This window comes from Fonsecaea erecta, assembly GCF_001651985.1.
Source record: "Fonsecaea erecta strain CBS 125763 chromosome Unknown Scaff7, whole genome shotgun sequence".
NCBI classification, from domain to species: Eukaryota; Fungi; Ascomycota; class Eurotiomycetes; order Chaetothyriales; family Herpotrichiellaceae; genus Fonsecaea; species Fonsecaea erecta.
In genome coordinates, this window is record NW_017387250.1 from 1,494,343 (window position 1) to 1,516,006 (window position 21,664).

At 52.9% G+C, this 21,664-nt stretch overlaps 9 protein-coding genes across 9 annotated transcripts; 6 read left to right on the forward strand and 3 right to left on the reverse strand.

Annotated features, from left to right (window-relative positions):
• Positions 1 to 775: 775 nt before the first annotated feature.
• AYL99_08402 (hypothetical protein) lies at positions 776 to 2,434 on the forward strand (the record flags this gene model as incomplete). Its single annotated transcript, XM_018839910.1, has 1 exon — positions 776 to 2,434. One exon carries the CDS (start codon positions 776 to 778, stop codon positions 2,432 to 2,434), a length of 1,659 nt encoding a protein of 552 aa, XP_018691031.1.
• A 1,405-nt stretch (positions 2,435 to 3,839) lies between these two features.
• Positions 3,840 to 6,185, forward strand: AYL99_08403 (hypothetical protein; the record flags this gene model as incomplete). Its single annotated transcript, XM_018839911.1, has 1 exon — positions 3,840 to 6,185. One exon carries the CDS (start codon positions 3,840 to 3,842, stop codon positions 6,183 to 6,185), a length of 2,346 nt encoding a protein of 781 aa, XP_018691032.1.
• Positions 6,186 to 7,585: 1,400 nt separating this feature from the next.
• AYL99_08404 (hypothetical protein) lies at positions 7,586 to 10,787 on the forward strand (the record flags this gene model as incomplete). The annotated part of the gene is made up of 8 exons (XM_018839912.1): positions 7,586 to 7,752; positions 7,804 to 7,905; positions 7,954 to 8,294; positions 8,360 to 9,021; positions 9,081 to 9,155; positions 9,211 to 9,297; positions 9,353 to 9,622; positions 9,699 to 10,787. The coding sequence occupies 8 exons, from the start codon at positions 7,586 to 7,588 to the stop codon at positions 10,785 to 10,787; spliced, it is 2,793 nt and encodes a 930-aa protein (XP_018691033.1).
• Positions 10,788 to 11,128: 341 nt separating this feature from the next.
• AYL99_08405 (hypothetical protein) lies at positions 11,129 to 12,214 on the reverse strand (the record flags this gene model as incomplete). Its single annotated transcript, XM_018839913.1, has 3 exons — positions 11,129 to 11,719; positions 11,802 to 12,037; positions 12,163 to 12,214. 3 exons carry the CDS (start codon positions 12,212 to 12,214, stop codon positions 11,129 to 11,131), a joined length of 879 nt encoding a protein of 292 aa, XP_018691034.1.
• Positions 12,215 to 12,978: 764 nt separating this feature from the next.
• AYL99_08406 (hypothetical protein) lies at positions 12,979 to 13,906 on the reverse strand (the record flags this gene model as incomplete). Its single annotated transcript, XM_018839914.1, has 2 exons — positions 12,979 to 13,420; positions 13,491 to 13,906. 2 exons carry the CDS (start codon positions 13,904 to 13,906, stop codon positions 12,979 to 12,981), a joined length of 858 nt encoding a protein of 285 aa, XP_018691035.1.
• A 482-nt stretch (positions 13,907 to 14,388) lies between these two features.
• Positions 14,389 to 16,386, reverse strand: AYL99_08407 (acetoacetate-CoA ligase; the record flags this gene model as incomplete). The annotated part of the gene is made up of 1 exon (XM_018839915.1): positions 14,389 to 16,386. One exon carries the CDS (start codon positions 16,384 to 16,386, stop codon positions 14,389 to 14,391), a length of 1,998 nt encoding a protein of 665 aa, XP_018691036.1.
• A 663-nt stretch (positions 16,387 to 17,049) lies between these two features.
• On the forward strand, positions 17,050 to 17,595 carry AYL99_08408 (hypothetical protein; the record flags this gene model as incomplete). The annotated part of the gene is made up of 2 exons (XM_018839916.1): positions 17,050 to 17,135; positions 17,187 to 17,595. 2 exons carry the CDS (start codon positions 17,050 to 17,052, stop codon positions 17,593 to 17,595), a joined length of 495 nt encoding a protein of 164 aa, XP_018691037.1.
• A 537-nt stretch (positions 17,596 to 18,132) lies between these two features.
• On the forward strand, positions 18,133 to 19,758 carry AYL99_08409 (hypothetical protein; the record flags this gene model as incomplete). Its single annotated transcript, XM_018839917.1, has 1 exon — positions 18,133 to 19,758. One exon carries the CDS (start codon positions 18,133 to 18,135, stop codon positions 19,756 to 19,758), a length of 1,626 nt encoding a protein of 541 aa, XP_018691038.1.
• Positions 19,759 to 20,354: 596 nt separating this feature from the next.
• On the forward strand, positions 20,355 to 21,505 carry AYL99_08410 (hypothetical protein; the record flags this gene model as incomplete). Its single annotated transcript, XM_018839918.1, has 6 exons — positions 20,355 to 20,406; positions 20,473 to 20,845; positions 20,943 to 21,054; positions 21,117 to 21,275; positions 21,358 to 21,431; positions 21,487 to 21,505. The coding sequence occupies 6 exons, from the start codon at positions 20,355 to 20,357 to the stop codon at positions 21,503 to 21,505; spliced, it is 789 nt and encodes a 262-aa protein (XP_018691039.1).
• Positions 21,506 to 21,664: the final 159 nt, after the last annotated feature.

Sequence of the window (21,664 nt, forward strand, 5' to 3'; positions counted from 1 at the left end):
TTCTACTCCGAGCATTCCCTTTCCTCACATGTACCGCCGGCTGAGGAACATACCCTTTAACCATTATGGGGTCTAACTAAGACCAAGACCCGAGAGAGCTAACAAAATACCCTAACACCCGACGCGATGGAATAATGGTTCATGCACCCAGTACGGAGGAGTTAGCTTCGTCTCGAGAAACAAATGCCGGGGAGTGGAATGCAGCGTCGTCCGGGAGTACCTACCTCTTTACCTCATACTCCGTAAGCCACGTGCCTTACCAAAGTATAGGGTACGCCTACATTCCATCTATCACACCATCCCTCCCGGCTGTATAGGTATAGAGTTTGCCACATGGTGTTGATGCTCAAACTTATATAACGAAAAGCACCGTCGCTCGAATTCACAGCCTTGGCACATTATTTTGCCGAGCTCCTAACAGAGCCAAGGTGGCCCTTTCGGCTTCCTGTTTCGCTTGCTTGTGTATTTGGCACGAACTTTCTCCTGAACCGCTCCGGAAAGCGCCCGCATAATGCTGCTCAGGCAAAAGTGCGGGGCCCCGCCAGCCTGCGACTGTGTATCGGGAGTGGATGCTTCTCCACGGTCAAAGTTCCGGCTAAGCAACGAGGCCGTCACGAAATAGACCCGAACGCCAACGGCCCTTTCAGATGGATTCCGGGCATGATATAAGAAGGCCTGTCGTACCGGCAGAGCCAGAGATCGGCTCTTTCGTGGATCTTGAGACACCCTTCCAGTTATTCAATTCTGCAGGCAGCGTGCCTCCAACCCTGCAAACATGGACGACAGCAAGAAGAATGTTCACAATGTCGAGGACGTCGAGAAGGTCGTAACGCACGACGGCCATGATCGGGTCATCACCGTCGAAGACAAGAATGCGCAGTTGGTCGCCAAAGTTGACCAGTCGCTGATCGACATCGCCGCTGAAGCCACTGACTTCGAGCACAAGCTGACTGTCACCGAGGCGTTGAAGATCTACTGGAAAGGAGTTGCGTATACTACCATCATCACCCTGACCATCATCATGCGTGTGTACGACATTGTCATCATCAACAGTTTCTTTGCCTTGCCCGCATTTCGAGACAAGTTTGGCCACGACGTCCCGGGAAGCGGCAAGCAAATCCCTGCCCCATGGCAAGCTGCTCTGGGCAATGCCAGCTTGGTTGGACAAGTCATTGGTGCGTTTACGGTGGCATACCCCATGGAATATTTTGGTCGGCGCAAGACTCTGTTCTTCTCGCTGATTGGAACTGCCGGCTTTACCTTTATGCAATTCTTCGCACCTTCAATTCAGGTCCTCACGGCATCTGAATATCTCTCTGGGGTCATCTGGGGCTTCTACCAAGTCTTAATCCCGACATATTCCTCCGAGCTGCTCCCGACCACGCTTAGACCTTATCTCGCCGGCTACATCAACCTGGCCTACGCTATCGGAAACCTGATTCTGAATGGCGTCACTGCCAGTTTCGACACCTGGACGAGCGACTGGGGTTACAGAATACCGTTCGCCCTACAGTGGATTTGGCCAGTCATCATCTTGCCCTCCTTATTCTTCACTCCGGAGTCGCCGTGGTGGTTGGTGCGGAAGGGGCGGATGGAAGAAGCCGACAAAGCTCTGAGACGTCTCAGTAGTGATTCTCCCAAAGTCGACACGCAACGAACTCTGGCCATGATGCAAAAGACGATCCTATATGAGAAACATGTCGAGAAGGATTCGACCATTTGGCAATGCTTCAAAGGTTCCAGTCTCCGCCGCACCGAAATCGTCATCATGATTTTCTTCTGCCAGGACTTTGCAGGGTTTGCCACGAATACCACCTACTTCTTCGAACAGCTCAACGTGACCACTCAGCAAGCATTCGACATCGCTATCGGAAACAGCGCCCTGGGCGTCCTCTGCGCCGTGCTGTCTGCATTCCTTCTTAGATACTTTGGCCGTCGAAACGTGTTCGTGATTGGTATGGGTTCTATTGTCATTTTCGAATGGCTGGTCGCCATTCTCGCCTGCGCGCCCAACTACCACAACAGACCTGCAGTTTCAGGAGCGCAGGTTGCCATTACCATGATCTGCACCATCGCCCTACAAAGTACCATTGGACCACTCACTTACACGATCCTCACGGAGGTGCCGTCAGCGAAACTGAGAGCTAAGACTGTGGGCATTGCCATTGCTGTCGACGCCTGCTGTGGTATCGTGACCAGCACGGCCAACCCATACCTCATTAACCCCGGGGAGGCGAATCTCGCTGGAAAGAGCAATTTCGTGTGGGGTTCACTTTCCATCATTAGCTTCCTTTGGTGTTACTTCCGGCTTCCGGAGACGAAGCACAGGACTGTCGAAGAAATCGACTACATGTTTGAACATCGGGTCAAGACGAAGGACTTTAAGAGATACAAGATTGACGAAGACGCCCTGAAGAACGATTTGGTGGAGTAGAGCTCAGACCGGGCCACTACACTAAAGCAATTGTTGATATGTATATGCTGGTGGAAGACTTGTTTCGCGCGGTCGGGCTCAATTGACCTTGGGAGAATGCAGAGCAATGATACAAGCCATGGGGGAAAGGCCAATGATCTCCCCAGTGGCAGAGAGTGTAGGTAGTAAAGAATAATATTGAGGTGGAACTACTCATATTGCTTTGAATGAATAATGTGTCCGTTCCTAATCAGAAAGCAAACCATTCCTTCGAGGTGTCGTTAATTTGCTCAGGCATCTAAATTACGCTCGCATGGCCACGTTTTGTTGATCTAGATGCGTTACCTGAGAAGATCAATCTGGAGCCTCGTGTCGACTTACTACCGCATGCACGTTTGTAGCGGAAGCGAGCGGCCAGTCCAGATTCTAGACTCGCATCGTTAACAACAAAAACAATCTGCCTGACGGATCGTTTGCGCAGAGTCAGAGTGGATACTCGGCTCACTAAGAAAGACTCGTCAATACCTCTATCAGATGTGATTGTGCCGAAAGTGTCCCACCATCGATACAAAGGAATCAAGCAGAAATGCCGCCAATCAACGGAGTATATGATTCAGTTTTATGGCTAAATTACAAGCTTTCAACGCCGACGAAAACTGGGGAAATTGCCGTGGGTTAAAGACGGTGGGCCGATTGCAGAGGGACCAGATGGCTCGTGCGGGATATATCCGACCGACGGCTGTTCATTTCCTGGATTTCAGTCAGAAGAAGAGTTAGTGGGGTCGATCTCCACATCATCGGCCAGGGGCAAGAGAGAAGGGAGTCTGTAGAGGGAGGTACTCAATGGCCGGCGGGATTCGGGAATTTGGAAGTTCTAGGGACGAAATTCACCGGCTTTGTTATTGTAAGTATATGTCCGCGAAAGGGGTTAGCGGAAATGCGCCTTTAGACCTCGGTTGACTAGAAAGACCCGATCTGCATTTCCCTAGAGGGGCGCCCGCCCTTCGGAAAAACCAATTTGGTATGAGAAAGGAGTCTGATATTTAGCCGAGTGATGATGGCCTGAGATATTCCCTCCAACAAATCAGAAAATTAAGCGATAAACACGGCTCTCCAACCGGCCATACTCCTAGCCTTACCGAGTGTATCACCTGCGAGCAATGATCACTCGCAACGGGTGCGTGGACTGGGGCTTCGTCCTCGATGCAGGGCTTTCCTCCATTGGGGATTTGGATCGTTCGCGGGATTCTGTCCGTCAGTGGTATCACTACTCAGCGAAGAGGAGAATAATTGAGTATTTCTATTATATTCCCCAGTTGAAAGACAGGAAATCTTCTGCTGAGACTTGAAGAACCTCTAATGCTCAGAAATATACACCAGCGCTAAAGGCAGAGCCAGTGATAGTTGATTTCTTGGCCACCCAACGATGGCTCCCTCCGAGCATAACCGCGTGCTCTGGTACGAGCAGCCGGCAAAGGTATGGACGGAGGCAATTCCCATCGGCACTGGCCGATTGGGAGCCATGATCCGGGGCGGACTGGACGAGGACAGACTGTGGATGAATGAAGATTCCGTTTGGTACGGCGGTCCGCAGAATCGAGTGAATCCTCTGGCGAAGGCGAGCCTGCCAGAGGTCCGTAGGCTTCTCGACAACAACAAGGTGCAGGAAGCCCAAGAACTCCTTAAGAGGACTTTTACAGCCTTGCCCGCCAGTCTGCGCCATTACTCACCGCTTGGCGATGTGTTTCTGAACTTTGGCCATGGAAGCCCGACCGACAACAAGAAGGATTACAGTGGCATCCCGGATCAGACCAAGCGATCTGTCAGACCTCCCGCAGAGAACTACACCCGCCGTCTGGATTTGACCACCGCTATTGCGAGTGTAGCGTATAACTTTGAGGGAGTCGATTATCTGCGTGAATATTTCGCAAGCACCGCTGACGAAGTGGTTGCTGTGCGCATAACCTCCAGCAGGCCAGATTCTCTGCGATTCCAAGTACGTGTCAACCGCGGCAGCAATGAGAATCCGATGCTGGAGCGGAATTGTCTCTTTGACAGCCTGGAGAATATTCCGGATGGGCTCCTGTTGAAGGCCAACCTGGGAGGTCCTACCGCTGTGTGGGCGGCGATGGGCGTCAAAGTCATGATTGAAGGAGGGGAAGGCCAATGTCTCCTTGGTGAAGAGCTCGATGCGTCAGGTGACTCCGTCATTGTTCTGATCGCGGGTGAAACCACCTTCCGAAACAAAGACGCCGGGCAAGCTGTGATTGACCGACTTGAATCAGCAGCAAAGTATTCGTGGCAAGAACTGCGAGATCGGCACGTACAGCGCTATTCATCACTCTATTCGAGAGTCTCTCTCGAAATTGGAGAGGATAATCCTAAACTGAACGCAATCCCCACGGACAAGAGACTGGCTCGTGTGAAAGCTGGTGAGGTGGACAACGATTTAGCGGCATTGATGTTTTCCTTTGGCCGATATCTCCTCATTGCGTCTTCACTCTCCGGCCTCCCTGCGAATCTCCAGGGGATATGGAACTCTAACCACCAGCCGGTCTGGGGCTCCAAATACACGATAAACATTAACATCGAGATGAATTACTGGCTGGCCGAGGTTGCCAACTTGTCAGAGTGCCACCTTGTGCTCTTCGACCACATCAAACGCATGTCTGAGCGAGGGAAGCAGGTGGCGCAGGACATGTACGGCTGTAGGGGCTTCGTTGCTCATCACAACACAGACATCTGGGGCGACTGTGCTCCTCAAGACCGCTATGTCCCGGCCACGTACTGGGTACTTGGTGGAGCGTGGCTATGCACCCATCTTTGGGAGCACTACCTGTACACTCACGACCAGGAATTCCTGAAATGGGCCTATCCGCTGCTTCAAGAATCGGCCTTGTTCTTCGAAGATTTCCTGATCGAGAGAAACGGCGTTCTCGTGGTATCACCTACGGTCTCGGCCGAAAACTCTTACATCATCCCGGGCACTCGAGACATTGGTGCCGTCAGTGCCGGGTCGACGTGGGACTCTCAGATCCTGTACGAGCTGTTCACTGGGTGTGCTGAAGCCAGCAAGATCCTCGGGCAGCCAGCGGAGAGATACCTCAAGGTCTTGGCCCGGCTCCCTCAGCCCAAGATCGGGAAACACGGAGAGCTTCTCGAATGGCTAGAAGACCTGGAAGAAGTGGAGCCTGGCCACCGACACATCTCGCACGCCTTCGGTCTCTATCCCGGGCGCAGTCTCCTGTCAAACGAGCACAAGGCTGCCATCCGAGTCACCCTGCAGCGGCGACTAGCCGGCGGAGGCGGGCACACGGGCTGGAGCGCCGCATGGATCCTGGCGCTATGGGCACGCTTGAGAGATCCAGAGCCAGCACAGGCCATCATCCAGAAGTTCCTACAACATTCCACGCTCCCCAACCTGTTCGGCGACCACCCACCGTTCCAGATCGACGGGAACTTCGGGATGGCCGCCGGAATGGCGGAGATGCTGATCCAGAGCCACGAAGACGGCTACGTAGACCTCCTCCCGTGCTTGCCGCTCGCGTGGCAGGACGTCGGACGCGCCACGGGACTGTGCGCGAGAGGAGGCATCGTGGTCGACACGGAGTGGAAGGACGGGAAATTGACTTTCGCTCGCTTCACAGCGAAGCGCAAAGTCCAATTTGTCGCGCGCATTGATCCGAAGAAATTGAAGAGCGGATCAGGCCAGGCCACTCTCCAGCTGGGTGCAGGAGAGAGTAAGACTTTTACAGGCGCCTGGCCCAGTTAAGTCGGAGTCAGACCCGGAGCGGGGTTCAAAGAATATAGATCAAAAGAAAGAAGGAAGGGCCCCGAGAATTAATTGGCGTCTATCTTATCTTACATTTGATCAGAGTCCTTAAGTACACTGAAGCATAAGGCAGATTTCGCCCCTTGATTGGTTGATTCAAAGGCACTCCCTAGGCACTAGATCTCGCAAGGTCCTTGGGTCTTCTTGCTTTCACCCAGTGAGCATATGACGAGAGCACATTATGTAGAACAGCTAGACGATGGATGGGTGCTTCGATGGGTGCTGCATGGAGACCAGCCCCGAGTTAATAATGAGGATTGACCTGGATACAATGTCCCAAGCATACAAGTAAGAGAAATTTCTGTCTAAGACTGCCGGGATTACCATAGCATGCACGAGCCTGGCTTGCCACTGTGTCATCGTCGATAGCCATTGTTGCCCAAGGGAGGTGCTGGCTCCTCAATGTGGCTCTCCATCATGTCTCTGGCTCGTGGGAGCTTCGCAGTGCTCACAGCAGCTCTCAGAGCAGTCACAGCTGAATGCTAGAGACCACCTATTGTCTTCGACAAATCAGCTCCGTCGGCCATGTACAGAAAGTGGTCACTAGCAAACTGTCGCTGGAACCTGAACCTATGCCTCGTTTGACCCTGACAAAACGCCTTCCCGTTATAATTGTCCATTGACCACTACCTGCTTATATATTCTCCACAATCAACTTCTCCAAAGGGAGCTGATTACCTCAGCCCAGAGCATCACGTTCAGAACCTCGTGGCTGCCACATGAACTCCAGATCTGCACATGCAGTCGCTGAGACAAGGCTGAAGGGTATGTGGGGCAGACCCACCAGGGCAGACTATGTAACCACTCTTATGTAATGACGCCAATGACTCTGAGTGTCATGAGGATGTCAAACTTCAAACTTCCCAGCCATCTTGGACAAGTCTTTAGAGCAATGAATGCGCTGCAACTGGTGGCGTTGTCGTGGCAAGGCCACCTCTCATGCAGGGCCAGACGTCCGCCAATCACACGCACCAAGCGGACCCCTTTGGACCAGGAGCTCGACTAGCTGGAAGCCGGATACTCCACTTCCGCCATTCTTCCAATGCTGACCCCAGCTCCTCATCTTGGCCTAACTACCCAGGGCACTAGGTCACCCCAACCGTGAGGAAATGCGGGGATCAGGCATGACCCAGGAATCCGGAGATGCCGCCTAGACCGCGTTCTTGGCCGACGAAAACCCCGCTGAGACTCGTGGCCTTCTCATTTAAAACCCCCGCCAGCCTCTCCTACATCCAAACTCCTTTTGCGCAATAAAACCAAAATAGTGGACAAGGCTCGAAATTCCACAAAGACGAAAAGTGACATTACCCTAATCTTGAGTCCCCTAATCTTGAGTCAACATGCCCGCGGGTTCAGGCAGTACCAAGAGCAAGTCTCATACCTGTGAAGACTGCGGCCAGGTTCTATCCCGGCAGGATCACCTGGAGCGGCATCGTCTCACAGCACATTCAGAGCGTGGTGCCTTCGACTCGGCATGCACGGCTTGTGGCAGGAGGTTTTCTAGGAGGTCGGTCCAAACTGCGATGTTTGTTCTGCGCTGAAACTAATATTTCCCTAGGGATGTGCTTGTCCGGCATTACCGGGTCTTGCATGGGATTCATTGCGAGCCACGACCGAAAGGGCGACCAAGGAAGACCTCAAAACAAGTTCCGAGCAAAACGTACCTATCGCATACCCTCTGCATTCCCAGACAGCTGACTCTATGAAGCTCTGCTGGTTCTGCTGGTTCTGCTGATTCTGGGGCTCAGGCTAGCGCCGACTCCAGCGACAACTTCCCGCAAGAGAGAGCTCCATCCGAGCGCAGCGAAATCATTTCAGAACCGGCTTCTGAGCTACCTCCCCAACTTGCCAGCGACACTCTCGATACACAATGGGAAATGCTTTTGAATGCAACAACGTCCGAACTACAAAATGCTGTCGGCATAGCTCCAGTCTCTGACCGCAACAATAGTCGGTTGACCTTCTCCAACACGTTCCATCAGGATTCAGACCTCAATTCGTATCCAGGAGTGCAGCCTTTGTTTGATAATGGTTTCTACCCTTTTACTGGTAAGCATGCCAGTTGACGATAGGAGCTTTCGTCCTTTCTCTACATTTTAGCTGACACAAAGCAGATTTCGACAGTAACTTTTCTCTCCTCAGTTGGATGAATTCCGAGACGCTGGCGAGTACTTACAGCATGCCGCCAGACCTAAACATCGCCGATGTCCCCATGCAAGGCTTGGAGGATCCGAGCAGGGCTACGAGGATTCAGCAAGCATCAGCAGACAATTCTAAAGCCCTGAATAACGGTGTCACGGGGCCTACCACCGAAGCTGACCTGTCGATCGACAAAGGCGACTCAATGGCATCATTTCCCAATATAGACACATCGGCATTACCGACTCCATCTGCATCCCACGACCCAAGTGCAAGCTCCCCTCTTGAAGAGGCTCCAGAGACTGTCTCGGTGGAGAGAGATACCAACACTTGGCCGTACGAATATCAAGCGGAAGGAGAAGAAGGGAGGATCACTTTTCCGGTTCTGAATCCAGAGGACCTCAGAAGAGCACAAAGATACCACAGTGCGAGCGGAACCAGCTCTCCCCGGAAGAACTTCCAGCTCCTCGGTACGTTTGGGAAATTGGACGATAAAAAGCTTTCAAGCATCATCCAGCTGCTTAGTCTGCCACTGGTACGAGTACCGTGGCAGGAGGATGTCGACTTGTTACGGTCGCTCCCCGGGCCAGACATTCTTCACCACTTCACAGATTTGTACTTTCTCCATTTCCATGATGTGAGTTGACAGCGACGCTTGCAACATCCGCCGACCCCCTGCTAATACATTTCTGTTAGCTCTGGCCTATCATTCATAGGCCAACATTCAAGATATCGGATGCACCCACAATTCTGGTGCTGACGATAGCCTGCGTGCGTCTTCCACTTCTGGCTCTCACAAGGTTTCAAGGCTGATAAATGTCACCAGATTGGAGCGTGTTACTCTGGCCTCGATCGGTCAATCGAGTTTGCTGACACGCTTGCCGAGCTTTGCAGGCGGACGTCTTCTTGGATGGTGAGCTCCACTCCATTGAACTCTGTGTGAGGGCGATCGACCAACCTCGATTTAGGGCGAGCACGATCCCCGATTCTTGCGGTCTCCGTCGTATGGGGTATCACTGTTATTGCAACACCTCCATGCCATGGGATCGGGCTCGCGACGCCTTTTCGAGATGACCGACGCATCCCGTTCGCGCCTCATCAGCATATCGCGGCAAATGAACTGCCCCGGACTACATGCTTCGCGGAGCGACACGGATTCGTCTGACAAAGATACATTTCAAACCTGGCTCGAGTGGGTGAGCAAAGAGCAAATCAAGAGGCTGGGCTGGTTTCTATTTGTGAGTTCGCCTCATCGCACCGGGCCTAATTAAAAATGTTTTCTGTAACACCGGCTGACCTCGCTTCAAACTCCAGGAGTTCGATTGTCTTTACTCGGCCTTCTCGAAGCAGAGCCCGTGCACCAAAATTGAAGAGTTACCACCCGACTTCCCCTGTGAGCAGCTACACTGGGATGCTCCGACGGCATTTTCATGGGCGGCATGTCCATTTCAGACTGCTCCCCGTGGCCCTCCCACCATGAAGACTATCAGTGATTTCCTGGACAAACCCAGTCCATCGATCATCAGCCCACTTGACAACATTGGAAAGCGGCTGTTGATCCGATGCCTCGGCCAGCAGCTGCATGCATGCCAGGAGCAGATGGACTCGAAACTGTACCATGTCCTATGGCGGGACAACAACGGGCTGGACGTCAATCGTGCTGTTCGGTCTCAGCTCTCTCGGGCCATCATGTCCGTGTATGAATTCAGCTGGGCTGACCATCCGCGCCGCTACACGCTCCGCCACGCTCTTCGCATCGGTATCGCCGGACACTACAGCCACATCTTTGGTGCCGGAAAGATTGTTGACCTGGTAACTCGCGTCGCGCGCAAACGGGCGTCAGGATTCGACATGTCGAGACTCCCCAACAACACGGCGTTTGCGTCAAGCACCACCAACAAAGCTTCAGGCGTGGACGAGACGGCCGCAATCGCCGCATTTGGCGAAGATCCCGAAATCATCCGGGAGATGATGTGGCATGCTTCACAGGTATGCTACCTGCAACGCCGCCACCCGTTCAATTCGCCTCTCGAGCCACTCTCGGTTTTCCTGGCCGGCATCACCCTCTGGGCTTGCTGCAAGTACTTTTGCCCTCATCAGGCATCAATGCGCGTGGGTCCGTCGATCCAGCTGGACGAGCCGTCCTTTTGCAGTTCACCACGGTCCAGCCAGGCGGTCAAGGACTGGGTCAAAAACGGGGGCAAGACGTTCCTGGAAGGCGTGGGCGACGTCCAGGACCCGGAAGCCCCGAGTCGCGTACTCCAGTTGAGCGTGGACATGACACGACGCCTCAAAGTCTGGCAGATGGCGTCCAACGTGTCGGAAATTTTTGTCCGCCTCTTGCAAAGCGAGGAGCAGGAGACTGCCCAGCGCCACGAAACCAACTCATATCAGCCACAATAGCGCTGATAATGTGTTTTCCTGAAGTCGTTCACGACATGGATAACCGAGTTTGGGACAGGTGGTCGACAATTGAAGTCATGAATCACGCTATCCTGCCCCTCCGAAACGAAATTATTGTAAATGTTATGTTCATGAATATGTATATACGTACGGCACCTTTCAGGGACGGCCGCATGGCCGTCTTACAGGCTCATGCCTTTTCCGCTTTCCACAGAAACAGAAGACAGGTGTCTTTGGCGAGTGGGAGAAAATTGGCGTATAATGAAAGCGTTTACACTGCGGCCAATTCAAAAATATTGATTTTCATGTTTTCGATTCTTCTCCTGCAACAGCTCGCTTTCCTATTTTGAGGCACCTCCTTTCCTCTCGGCCTCCAACAGGGCAATTGTGTCGTCGTAGATGAGTTCCATTTTACTCATGGTAGAACCAGGCCCCGAAGGCAGCGGACTATCCACCAATACCCTGCGGGTCGAATACTTGATCCTTTCGAGGACCGTGCCTCCTTCATACTCGGGGTTCTGGACGAGCTCGAGCATCGTCTCAGCCAGCTCTTCGGGCGTGGCGAAGACATCTTCTTCCGAAATCGCCTTCATCTTCTCCGGGTTCTCGCTCCACAGTGGCGTCATGACCATGCCCGGGGCGACCGCGACGACCTTGATCCCGAACTCCTCGTGGAGCGGCCCCAGAGACCGGGTGAAGGCAGAGACGGCCGCCTTCGCGGTGGAGTAGAGGGGCTGGTTGAAGAGGGCGTATTGAGCGGCCAGCGAGGAGATGTTGATGATCACCCCGACCGTTTCGCCAGATTTCCGGCCCTTGGACCTGGTGATCTGGTCCCGAATGCCCAGTCTCGTGCCCTTGACGAGGCCTTGCACGTTGATGTCGAACGACTTGTAACTCTCGGTCTCTGTGTCTTTCCAGAAACTCGACCAGTCCTATACCCACCACAAACATTAGTACTTTCATTCTCAGGCACTCCGAGGAGGGAGAGAGAGAGACACAGGTGGACAAACGAACCGGTTCAAAGACCCCTGCCCCGTTGCAGAGCACGTCAATGGGGCCGAGCTCGGCCTTTGCGAAGGCGAACAGCCTCTCCAAGTCCTTCCAGTTCGACACGTCCGTCTTCTGGAAGAGCACTTTGGTCGCGGTGGTGCCTTGCTGGAACTCCTTGAACGCCGGGGTCTCCTGGACGTCGGCGACGACGACATTGGCCCCGTTGCTGGCGAGCAGCTTCGCAAATGCCAAGTTGATGCCTGTAGTGCCCACGTTTCTCGTCGGTCAGTGGCCATTCGCCAGGAACTCAGGAGGAAAGAAACCTCGATGCTACAGGACATAGAGTTCTCGACAGACAAAAGAGAGCACTCGCATGCACACGTACCTGAACTGGCACCCGTCACGACGGCGTTCTTTCCACGCACTTGGAAAGCCATTTTTGCTGATCTTGTGAGAGATGTAACCTGACACTGCTGCCTCTGCTGCTGTTCGGCTATGGGCGTGCGTCCGGGATGAATCTGGCCGGCCTGCTGAACGTCATGTCTTTCTTTACCTTTAAAGTAAAGTGTTTACTGGCCACGAGGTCCTTCGGATATGCGAACGGTCCATCCAGGACCTTTGCTGGCATGCAGCAGACGATGCATGTGCGGGCGCGTTTGCGGGGTTTTTCCTGTGACGCGAATCTGTGGAGAGAAGGAGGTAACCGACCTGGGTGCCATTGGAGGTAAATCGGTCGCCACAACAGAAATACCCTTTCCTTCCTGACAAATAAATGCTGATAGAAAACACACTTCCAGCTATACTCCTTTTGCCCGTCTGCGTAGATATAGCGAGAATTCTGCATATGCATAATTGGGGGTCCCTGGATCACCGGAGGGGGTTACGAGGATGTGGATTGTTCGAGGCAAAAATAATCTTAGCCTATGTTTCCCCGTCAAGCCACGCTCCGGTTCTCGTATTCTCGAGCTAGCGGGAGCACATGGGGTTGTGTGAATATAGTGTTGGATTCTCGGAACAGGTGGCGTATGATATCGCTTCAAGATAGTAGCTTTGCGAGGGAGGTGTGCAGTCTCAACAAACACCCACGTCTAACATGGTGACACATAGTTATGCTCCTGCCGAACAGAGAATAATTTTTATGTGACCATCAAGTCCTGTCTTGATGTGCACCGAGCATTATTGAGTGTATAACGTTGAGAGGCTACAATTTCGATGGCTTCCACCTCGGAGGCCGCTTCTCCTTGAACGCAGCCAGTCCTTCACTCGAGTTCTCCCCTGCCATCATCTTCTCGTAGAACCTCTCGTGGGTGTTTTGAAACGCCCTCTCGACGCTGGGCGTCTCCCACGCTTCTCTGAGAGCCGCTCGGGTAATTATCATGGCGTCTGGCGATATGGCTGCGATCTCGCGTGCCACGCTGAGAGCCTCTTCGATGAGTGTCTCGGGTTTCTTCGCGATCCGATTGACCAGATTGTGCCGTAGTGCGTCCTCTGCACTGATGGGCCGCCCGCTGAGGGCGATCTCGCTGGCGATATGCAGCCCCGCGGTTCGAATCAGACGAGGGAGACCGCCCCCGTAGGCGTACAGTCCGACCTTGGCTTCAGGAAGACCAAACTGTGCGCTTCGAACGGCGATAACCACATCGCTATTCACTCGCGTGTTAGTGGTGTTTTATTCTTCCCAGAAGTTTTGCATAGACCGTGGGGAAGACGTACCAATTCAGAGCAATCTCCCAGCCTCCACCTAATGCATAGCCATTGACCGCAGCCACAATGGGCTTCTTCCCTTCTCTCCTGCTGATGCCTGCAAATCCAGAGGTTGGATGGGTGTATTTGTACGGCTCAGCCTTCCACGACTCGTCGCCAGACTTCTTGACCCGCTGCATCTCGATCAGATCGGAGCCGACACAGAAGGCACGGTTCCCAGCACCCGTGACGATAGCAACGCGCAGCGACGGCTCATTGTCAAACCACTTGAACAAAGCATCCATCTGCCAGTGCAGAGCGTAGGGGATCGAGTTGAGCTGACGTGGGCGGTTGATTGTTGCCAGCATGATATATGCTTCTGGGAAGGTTACTTCGCAGCCCTCGCATTTCGGAGGTGGCGACTCGAATGCTTCAGAGATTCCCATCGTGGTTTCTGTTACTATATTTGTCGCGAAGTACTATATGCTGCCGTCGACAATTACAATGGCAAGCTGTCGATAAATGAATCAAACATCGTGACACTAGATGCTCGGCATTCTCTGCCGTTGCCGGCGGGGTTATGCAGTGGCAGTTCCGGAGTATAGTCCTTGAACCCACTAGCCACAGCTGATGCATCCCGAAGTTCTCCCTGTCTCAGTCCTGGAAAGAGCAGTTGTGTTATAGAACAGAAACAGGGCGGATTAAGTTCGCATCCGAGATTGTCGCAATCCGAATATGACTCCGCAGGTGAAGAGGTGTCACAGATCCGAGAAGGAGAGACTCATTATCCAAATTGCGTTCAAAATTGACAAAGCTTTGTGTGCAGCATTGAACCCGAAGCTTCCATAAGTATTCTCGTAAACTATCTAATGACGACCAAATTACCTATCTGCCTAGTACCAAACGATTGGATGACGTACACAATGCTCTACAGTCTGGCACTCAGTGGCATCGTCTCCTTGACCAACAACTTCTCAACTTCGTAGAATGGAAGATATTGCATCAGGACGGCCTTCTCCTCTGTCGGGCACGTCAACTTCTTGATCCCTGCACTCCCTTCCGACAGGACCTTCTTCAAGGGTATCTCAAGCTTCTTATTGTTGGCATTGTAGGGAATCTCCTGCACCCAGAACATGAACTGAGGAACGTGGCGACGACTGAGATCTCTGGTGATCTGTGCGCGGATTTCCCTCTCCAAGGCGGCTGTGTTCGATCCTTTGGCGGCTTTGAGGAACAAGAACACACGTTCGCTCTCGTCCCAGGCTCTTTGCTGTCCGACGCAGATAGAATCGACTATTCTGTCACGGAACTTCTGGTCAATGATAGAGTAGATCTCTCCACTGCCGAAACGGACACCTGATGGGTTCAACACGCCGTCGCTGCGACCGAGAATCACCCAGCCTTTGGTTTCTGGGTTCATCCTGATGTAGTCTCCATGCCGCCAGACTCCTGGGAAGGTCGAAAAATACGAGTCGGTGTATCTCTTCTTGCCGGGGTCGTTCCAGAACTTGACGGGCATGTTGGGGAATGGCTTCTTGCACACGAGCTCTCCACTCTCACCAGGCTTCGCGGGCTTGCCGTCTGAAGTGAAGACGTCGATGTCTGTTCCGAGTTCCTTGACCGTCATCTCGCCCGCGTAACCTGGCATGCCGATGTGGCCGGCCAGGAAGTTGCCGCAGAGCTCAGTGCCGCCGGAGAATGACATCTGGCATACAGGGCCAAACGCTTCCATCAGCCACTTTGACTGAGATTCAGTCAAGATTGCACCCGCAGACAAGATACACTTGAGGTTCTTGGAATAAGGCTTGGGATTGACGCCGGCCTTTTGAAGTTCTGAAAAGTATCGCGGGCCCGCGCCCCAGGCTGTCACTCCAGCACCTAGCACTGCCGCGAGTTGTTTCTCTGGTGTTGGATAGAATGGAGAGCCGTCATAGAGCACAACAGTCGTGCCGCAGAACATTGCCGATATCATGATATTCCACAGCACCCAACCAATACCCGCATAGTGGTAGTGGACATCATCTGGACCGAAGTTCTTGTGGAGGAGACTTTCTTTCTTCCCGTTGACGACCAAGCCGCCGTGAGAATGGACTATGCCTTTCGGAGTGCCAGTGGTGCCCGAAGAGAACGCGATCAAAAGTGGATGACCGAAAGGCACCTGTTCGAAGCGAAGTGGTCTCCCAGTGCCTCGCCGTTGAAAGTCTTCTAAGGAAACCCAGCCTTCAGGCACAGCTTTTGAGATGCAGATGATCTGTGCATCGGCGGCTTTGTCAATCATGGAAAACACCTTGGCAATTCGGTCGGAAATGTTGTGCCTTTTGCCGTTGTATTGGTACGACGACTCTGCAAACACGATCTTGGGGCAGACTTGGCCCATTCTATCACGCAGCACTCTTTCTCCCGCGTCCGTGGCAAACCCCGTAACGATTGCGCCAACGGACGCTGTGGCCAGCCAGATTGCGAGAGACTCTGGCGAGCTGCCACCGATGATGCACACAACGTCCCCCGATGAGACATTGGATGATCTCATGGCGTCTGATACTTTGCGGACTTTCTCATTCAGCTCCTTCCACGTCACCTCTCGAGGCGAACCCAGGTGTTCTTCACACAGATATCGTACTGCCACACCGTTGTCGCACCTGCATAGCAGGTTTTCGGCATAATTGAGTCGCGCATCCTCGAAGAAGGGCGGAAATTGATCGATCCGGAGGGACTCGTCGACGGCTTTGGTCGGGTGTACAGAAGCTTTAATCCTCATGAACCTCCACAGTGCCAGCCAGAAGTCATTTGGCTGTTGGACGGAGAACCGGTGGAGGTCGTCATAATTCTGGAGAGACAGGCCAAGTTCGGAGTTTATTCTCTTGCGAAGGATATCGAAATTGGTCTCCAGGCCTGGAGGAGGCAGATAGACCAGCTCAGGCGCCATGTCACGGTTTCAGCCACAATATGAGATGGTATGCTTTGCTCTCAACGAAGCCGACTCTCTAAAAGACAATAAGGACTTAAAACTCTGAAGGAAGAGCCTGGAATGAAACGACTCATAATATCAGAGCCTTTGTGTATGTGCCCTTTCCAACCGGCAGACCTACCGGTCGCCACACCTGGAGTGCATTATCCGTATATCGCAATCTATGAGTTGGATTCTCGATCTCGAATTCCATTGTGAAACCCCGCCGAGTACGACCAAAAAAGCTGGACTAATGTTCCGAACCCTGTGCCTCTAGCAGTGGATATTGGGTACATTGTTTAGGGCGTGATATAGAGTGGAGGTATTCGTATCTCCAATGTCGAGATGGTCGCTGCATTTGGCATGTGAGCATCAGCTCAGAAAACTCGGTATTCGTTGGCCGTGGGAGAGATTAATCCCCACCGCAGGTGACAGCGAAGGATTCAATGTAAGCAGTGCGTGTGGAATCTTATGCTCGACCAGATCCTTGTGGGCCCATTATGGTACATGCAAACCAATGAAGGCGTTAAGGAGTTGAGAGAACTACTGCTGAGGACGATCGGAAGTGTTATATTGCTCGAGGCACTCAGGAAATGCTGCCGGAACGACAACTGCATCATTTAGTCCTTGTAGGTGGGAACAATGGCAACGCTGGGACTGGACCTGAAGTCGAAGCGACTGCGGACACGCAGCGACTATGGTTACCACCTCGACTATCGACTGCGCTGGTAAGTTGATTGACAGGTATCAATTTGCACCATGAAGCTCATCGACTCCAGGAACGACAACGACATATTTGGCCACATGAACAACCCCAACTACGGAGTGCTCGCGGACAGCATCATCAACGAATACATGATCAAAGAGTGCGGATACACAGTGAACAAGCACCCGCAAGCCGCTATCATCGCCAACACCTACTTCGACTACTTCGGATCCGTCAGCTATCCCGACATGGTCGAGTGCGGGCTGCGGATCGTCAAACTGGGCAAGTCCAGCGTCATGTATGAGGTGGGGGTTTTCAGACGCGGCGAGGAGGACGTCAAAGCGGTCGGAGGCTCGACGCACGTGTTTGTCACGCAGATCAACGGACAGCTGGGGAAAACTGTTGAGAGTGGCATGCCAGCAGAGATGAGGCGCGGTTATGAGCGGTTGCTCAACATGCCAAATCCACGTTCGAGGCTCTAGTCCTGTCGTCGACCGATGGATCTGGACTCTGTGGGATATTCCCTTTGGCTCCACTCGGTTAGCCCCGTCTCGATTTCTGTACCTTGCAGGTTGCATGTTTGGGACCCCTGCAGCAAGTTCTTCGTCCAGCCAGAAGAATCCTTGCTTGAGCCATCACATGTCATGATCGCCAGTAGCAAAATACCCCAATTACTACAACCGCGTGCCATTATCTTCCCCGCTTTAAACCGTGCCGAAAACCCCCATCCGATGTCCGCATCATCTTTTGTATACCCCGCTAGCGCAAGGCTGTCGTCCCCTATTTAGTCCGAGCGTTGTGGGGAATTACAACCAATCGCATGATCCGCATCTCGTGATCTTTGGTATGGCTGTATCTCTCGTGATATCCGTGTCCTACCCCAACGGCGAAGATTGCGCCCGGGGAAGTTTAAAGAACAGAGAGAGTGCCCGTGGACGGTTGACCCAGGCATCTCTTCCGACTCCTCTGTTCGTTGTCTTTCGTCTTGCATCTCTCCGTTCTCTTCCGCCTTAGCAACAATGGGATCGATCAACCCTACCAAGTCATATGACGTTGTCGTCGTGGGTGCCGGCTTCAGTGGGATGTGGCACCTCTATCACTTGAGAAAAGAAGGCTTTTCGGTCCACGTATTCGAAGCCGGCTCTGACTATGGTGGGACTTGGTACTGGAACTGCTATCCAGGCGCGAGAGTCGACACTGAGATCCCTGTTTATCAGTTCACCGAGAAATCATCAATGAATGAGTGGAACTGGACTCAGCGTTATCCGGGGCGGGATGAGATCCAGCAGTATTTCCATCATGTCAGTCGCATATGGGATCTGGATCGCGATACATCCTTCAATTCAGAAGTCACATCGTTGGAGTGGGACGAACCCAATAAGTCTTGGATTGTCGAAATCGGTGGCTCGGGAGAGGTCGTTCGTGCACAGCACATCATCATGGGCACGGGCTTTGCTGCCAAACCATATATTCCAGCGTACAAGAACGTTGACGCTTTCCAAGGCCCGAAGGTACATTCAGCCAGATGGCCCATGGATAATAGCATTGATGTCAAGGGCAAGAGAGTTGCAGTCATCGGAACTGGTGCTACTGGCGTGCAACTTGTCCAAGCAATCAGTAAGGTTGCGTCTCATCTTACAGTCTTCCAGCGGACACCAAACATGGCTCTTCCCATGGGGCAGGGTGACGTTCAGGAGGCCGACAATCAGCAGCTCAAGGATGACTTTCAAAATACCGTGAAGAAATGCGGGACCACTTACGCTGGCTTCCTCTACGACTTCGAACCGTCATACGGCCGAGACGCCAGCGAGGAAGAGCGGAATGCGCTCTGGGAGCGACTCTACCACCGTGGTGGCCTGCATTTCTGGCTCGGAAACTACCTGGATCTTTTCGAGGACCGGGACGTGAATGCCGCCGCATATCGATTCTGGAGGAAGAAGGTGCTCGCCAGGATCACAAACCCAGAAGCTGCCAAGATCCTTGCACCAGAACAACCACCTCATGCTTTCGGAGCTAAGCGTGTGAGTCTGGAGCAAGGATATTACGAGTGCTTCAACCGCGACAACGTCACGTTGATCGACGCGAGCAAGACTGGAAATCCCATCTCCGAGTTCACCGCGGAAGGGATTATAACAAAAGATGGAGTTGAACATAAATTTGACGTTATCATCTTCGCAACCGGCTTTGACGCCATCACGGGATCCATGACCAAAATAGACATCCGCGGCAAGGAGGGCTCGATCCGCGACAAATGGGGTAAAGGTGTGTATACGCACCTCGGAATGACGACCCACGGGTTCCCCAACTTCTTCTTTGTGTACGGACCTCAGGCCCCGACCGCATTTGCGACCGGCCCCGCGTGCACGGAGACTCAGGGCGCCTGGATCATCGAGTGTTTGAAATTCCTCCGCGATCAGCACTTGCGGTCAATCGAGCCTACCCGTGAAGCCGAGACCCGGTGGCGGGACCACGTGAACGACGTGACCGGAAAGAAGCTGTTGGCCGAGGCCGATAGTTGGTACTTCGGCGGGAATATCCCAGGCAAGCCGAAGGAGGCACTCAACTACATGGCAGGATTGCCGGAGTATAGAAAACAAATCTGGGACAGTGCCAAGTCGAGATATTCCGGGTTTACACTTGAATAGTTCTGGCGGGCGGGCGGAAAGTGGTGTGCTTCAGTCGGGGAAATGAGTTTAATCACGAAGAGAGAATGTCTGTACCAGTTTACCTCACGACCAGTTGGAGAAATTCAAACATCCCATAGTTTCAGTGACACAATAGGCCATCAGGTCACGGATACTCCTTCGCACGGTGCCTTAACATGAGATCCTCTTCACTTGTCCAGCTCGAAGCTGCAAAGCCACTTTCCAGATAGGTCCCAGGCAAGCAGATCGAACAAGCCGCTGGCCTCGGCAACCATTGTGCGAAACACAAAACATCCATTTCTCCATCACCGCCGCAGAAACGTACCGTTTACAATCCCCGCCAGATACCAAGAAGATTCCCCGCATATTGTTTGGAGGAACTATACTGGGCCTACTTAACAACGTCAAACAACCGGGCTCTCGACGAGGGCGCCATACTCCAGCTCATTGAACTAGCTATTGACGTAGACATTATCTTTTCCGGTCATCAACTTTGAAGAACGATCTCCGGTGGTCTTAATTTCTGCGGCATCCGTTCAACGACCAGGAATCCAGAGGCCGACGCTGTCGAAATCTACCCTTTCCAAAATAAAGTCATGGCTTCATTACTCGATGGCGGTATCGCTTTCATAACGGGAGCCGGCTCAGGTAAGACAGCCTCTTTCAATCGGTGCCTGTCATACTCGAAGCTAATGAAGTAACCCCCTGTCCTAGGAATCGGCAGAGCCACCGGCAAACAGTTCGCGCACTACGGGGCCAAGGGCCTGGTGTTGACCGACATCAACGAGGGCGGGCTGCAGCAGAGCAAAGCGGAGATCCTGGCGCAGTACCCCAAGGTCGAGATCGAGACGATAAAACTGGACGTCACGAGCGAGGAGTCCATCATCTCGGCCCACCAGGCGGCGGTTCAGCGGTTCGGACGCATCGACTACGCCGTCAACAATGCAGGCACGCCCGGCCACATGATCGCCAGTGCGCAGTCGAGCTACGCCGAATTCAAGTTTGGCGTCGACGTCAATTTGTTTGGCGTGTGGATGTGTCAGCGGGAGCAGTTGAAGCTGATGGAAGCCCAACAACCTGATCAGAGGTACTCATTCTCCCATTCTATTCTGTCGCTTCATATACCGTGTCGAGATACAAACATGTGTCTGGATGTACGGCTAACATGTAGACTATGATCTCAGAGGTGCAAGAGGTTCCATTGTCAATCTCTCGTCCATCTACGGCCACACCTGCGGGAAGAATACGACATCTTACTGCGCGGCGAAACATGCCGTCCTGGGGATCACGAGAAGTGTAAATGCGCCATATTTTCGACCACTGCCCTCTTGTATATCGTCTAACAAAGTCCTTCTTAGGATGGTGCCAACTACGCCAAAAGCGGCATCCGCGTCAACGCTGTCTGCCCGGGATACACGGACACGCCGATGCTCCGAATGCCAGGTGCGGGCTCTTCGGTGGGAATGGACGAGTATCTGAAAGTTTGTCCTATGGGACGCCTGGGGGAAGCACGAGAGGTGAGTCGGAAGTTGTGGAATGAAGAACCCATTCTCTCAGACACCCTGGGAGACGGGCCAAGTTCAAACTGACAGCTTATAGATTGCGGATACTATCGTCTTCCTGTCTTCGCCTATGGCGAGTTACATCACGGGACAAGATATCCCCGTTGACGGGTACGTATTGGTCTGCAAACACACCATGTCCTGAGGCTGATATTTAATGTGCTAGTGGATTCCTGATTGTTTGATCCTCTTTGAAATGAAAGTAGGCCAGGTTTCTCAAGGCTCAAGTACGCTGGAACTGGTTGAGCTTAGTATCAGGAGCCTATTGGAACGAGGCTACGCAGATCGCGGGACGAACGAAAGTCCAGATCTTGCTTAGTCCGCCATTTCTAATCACACAATTC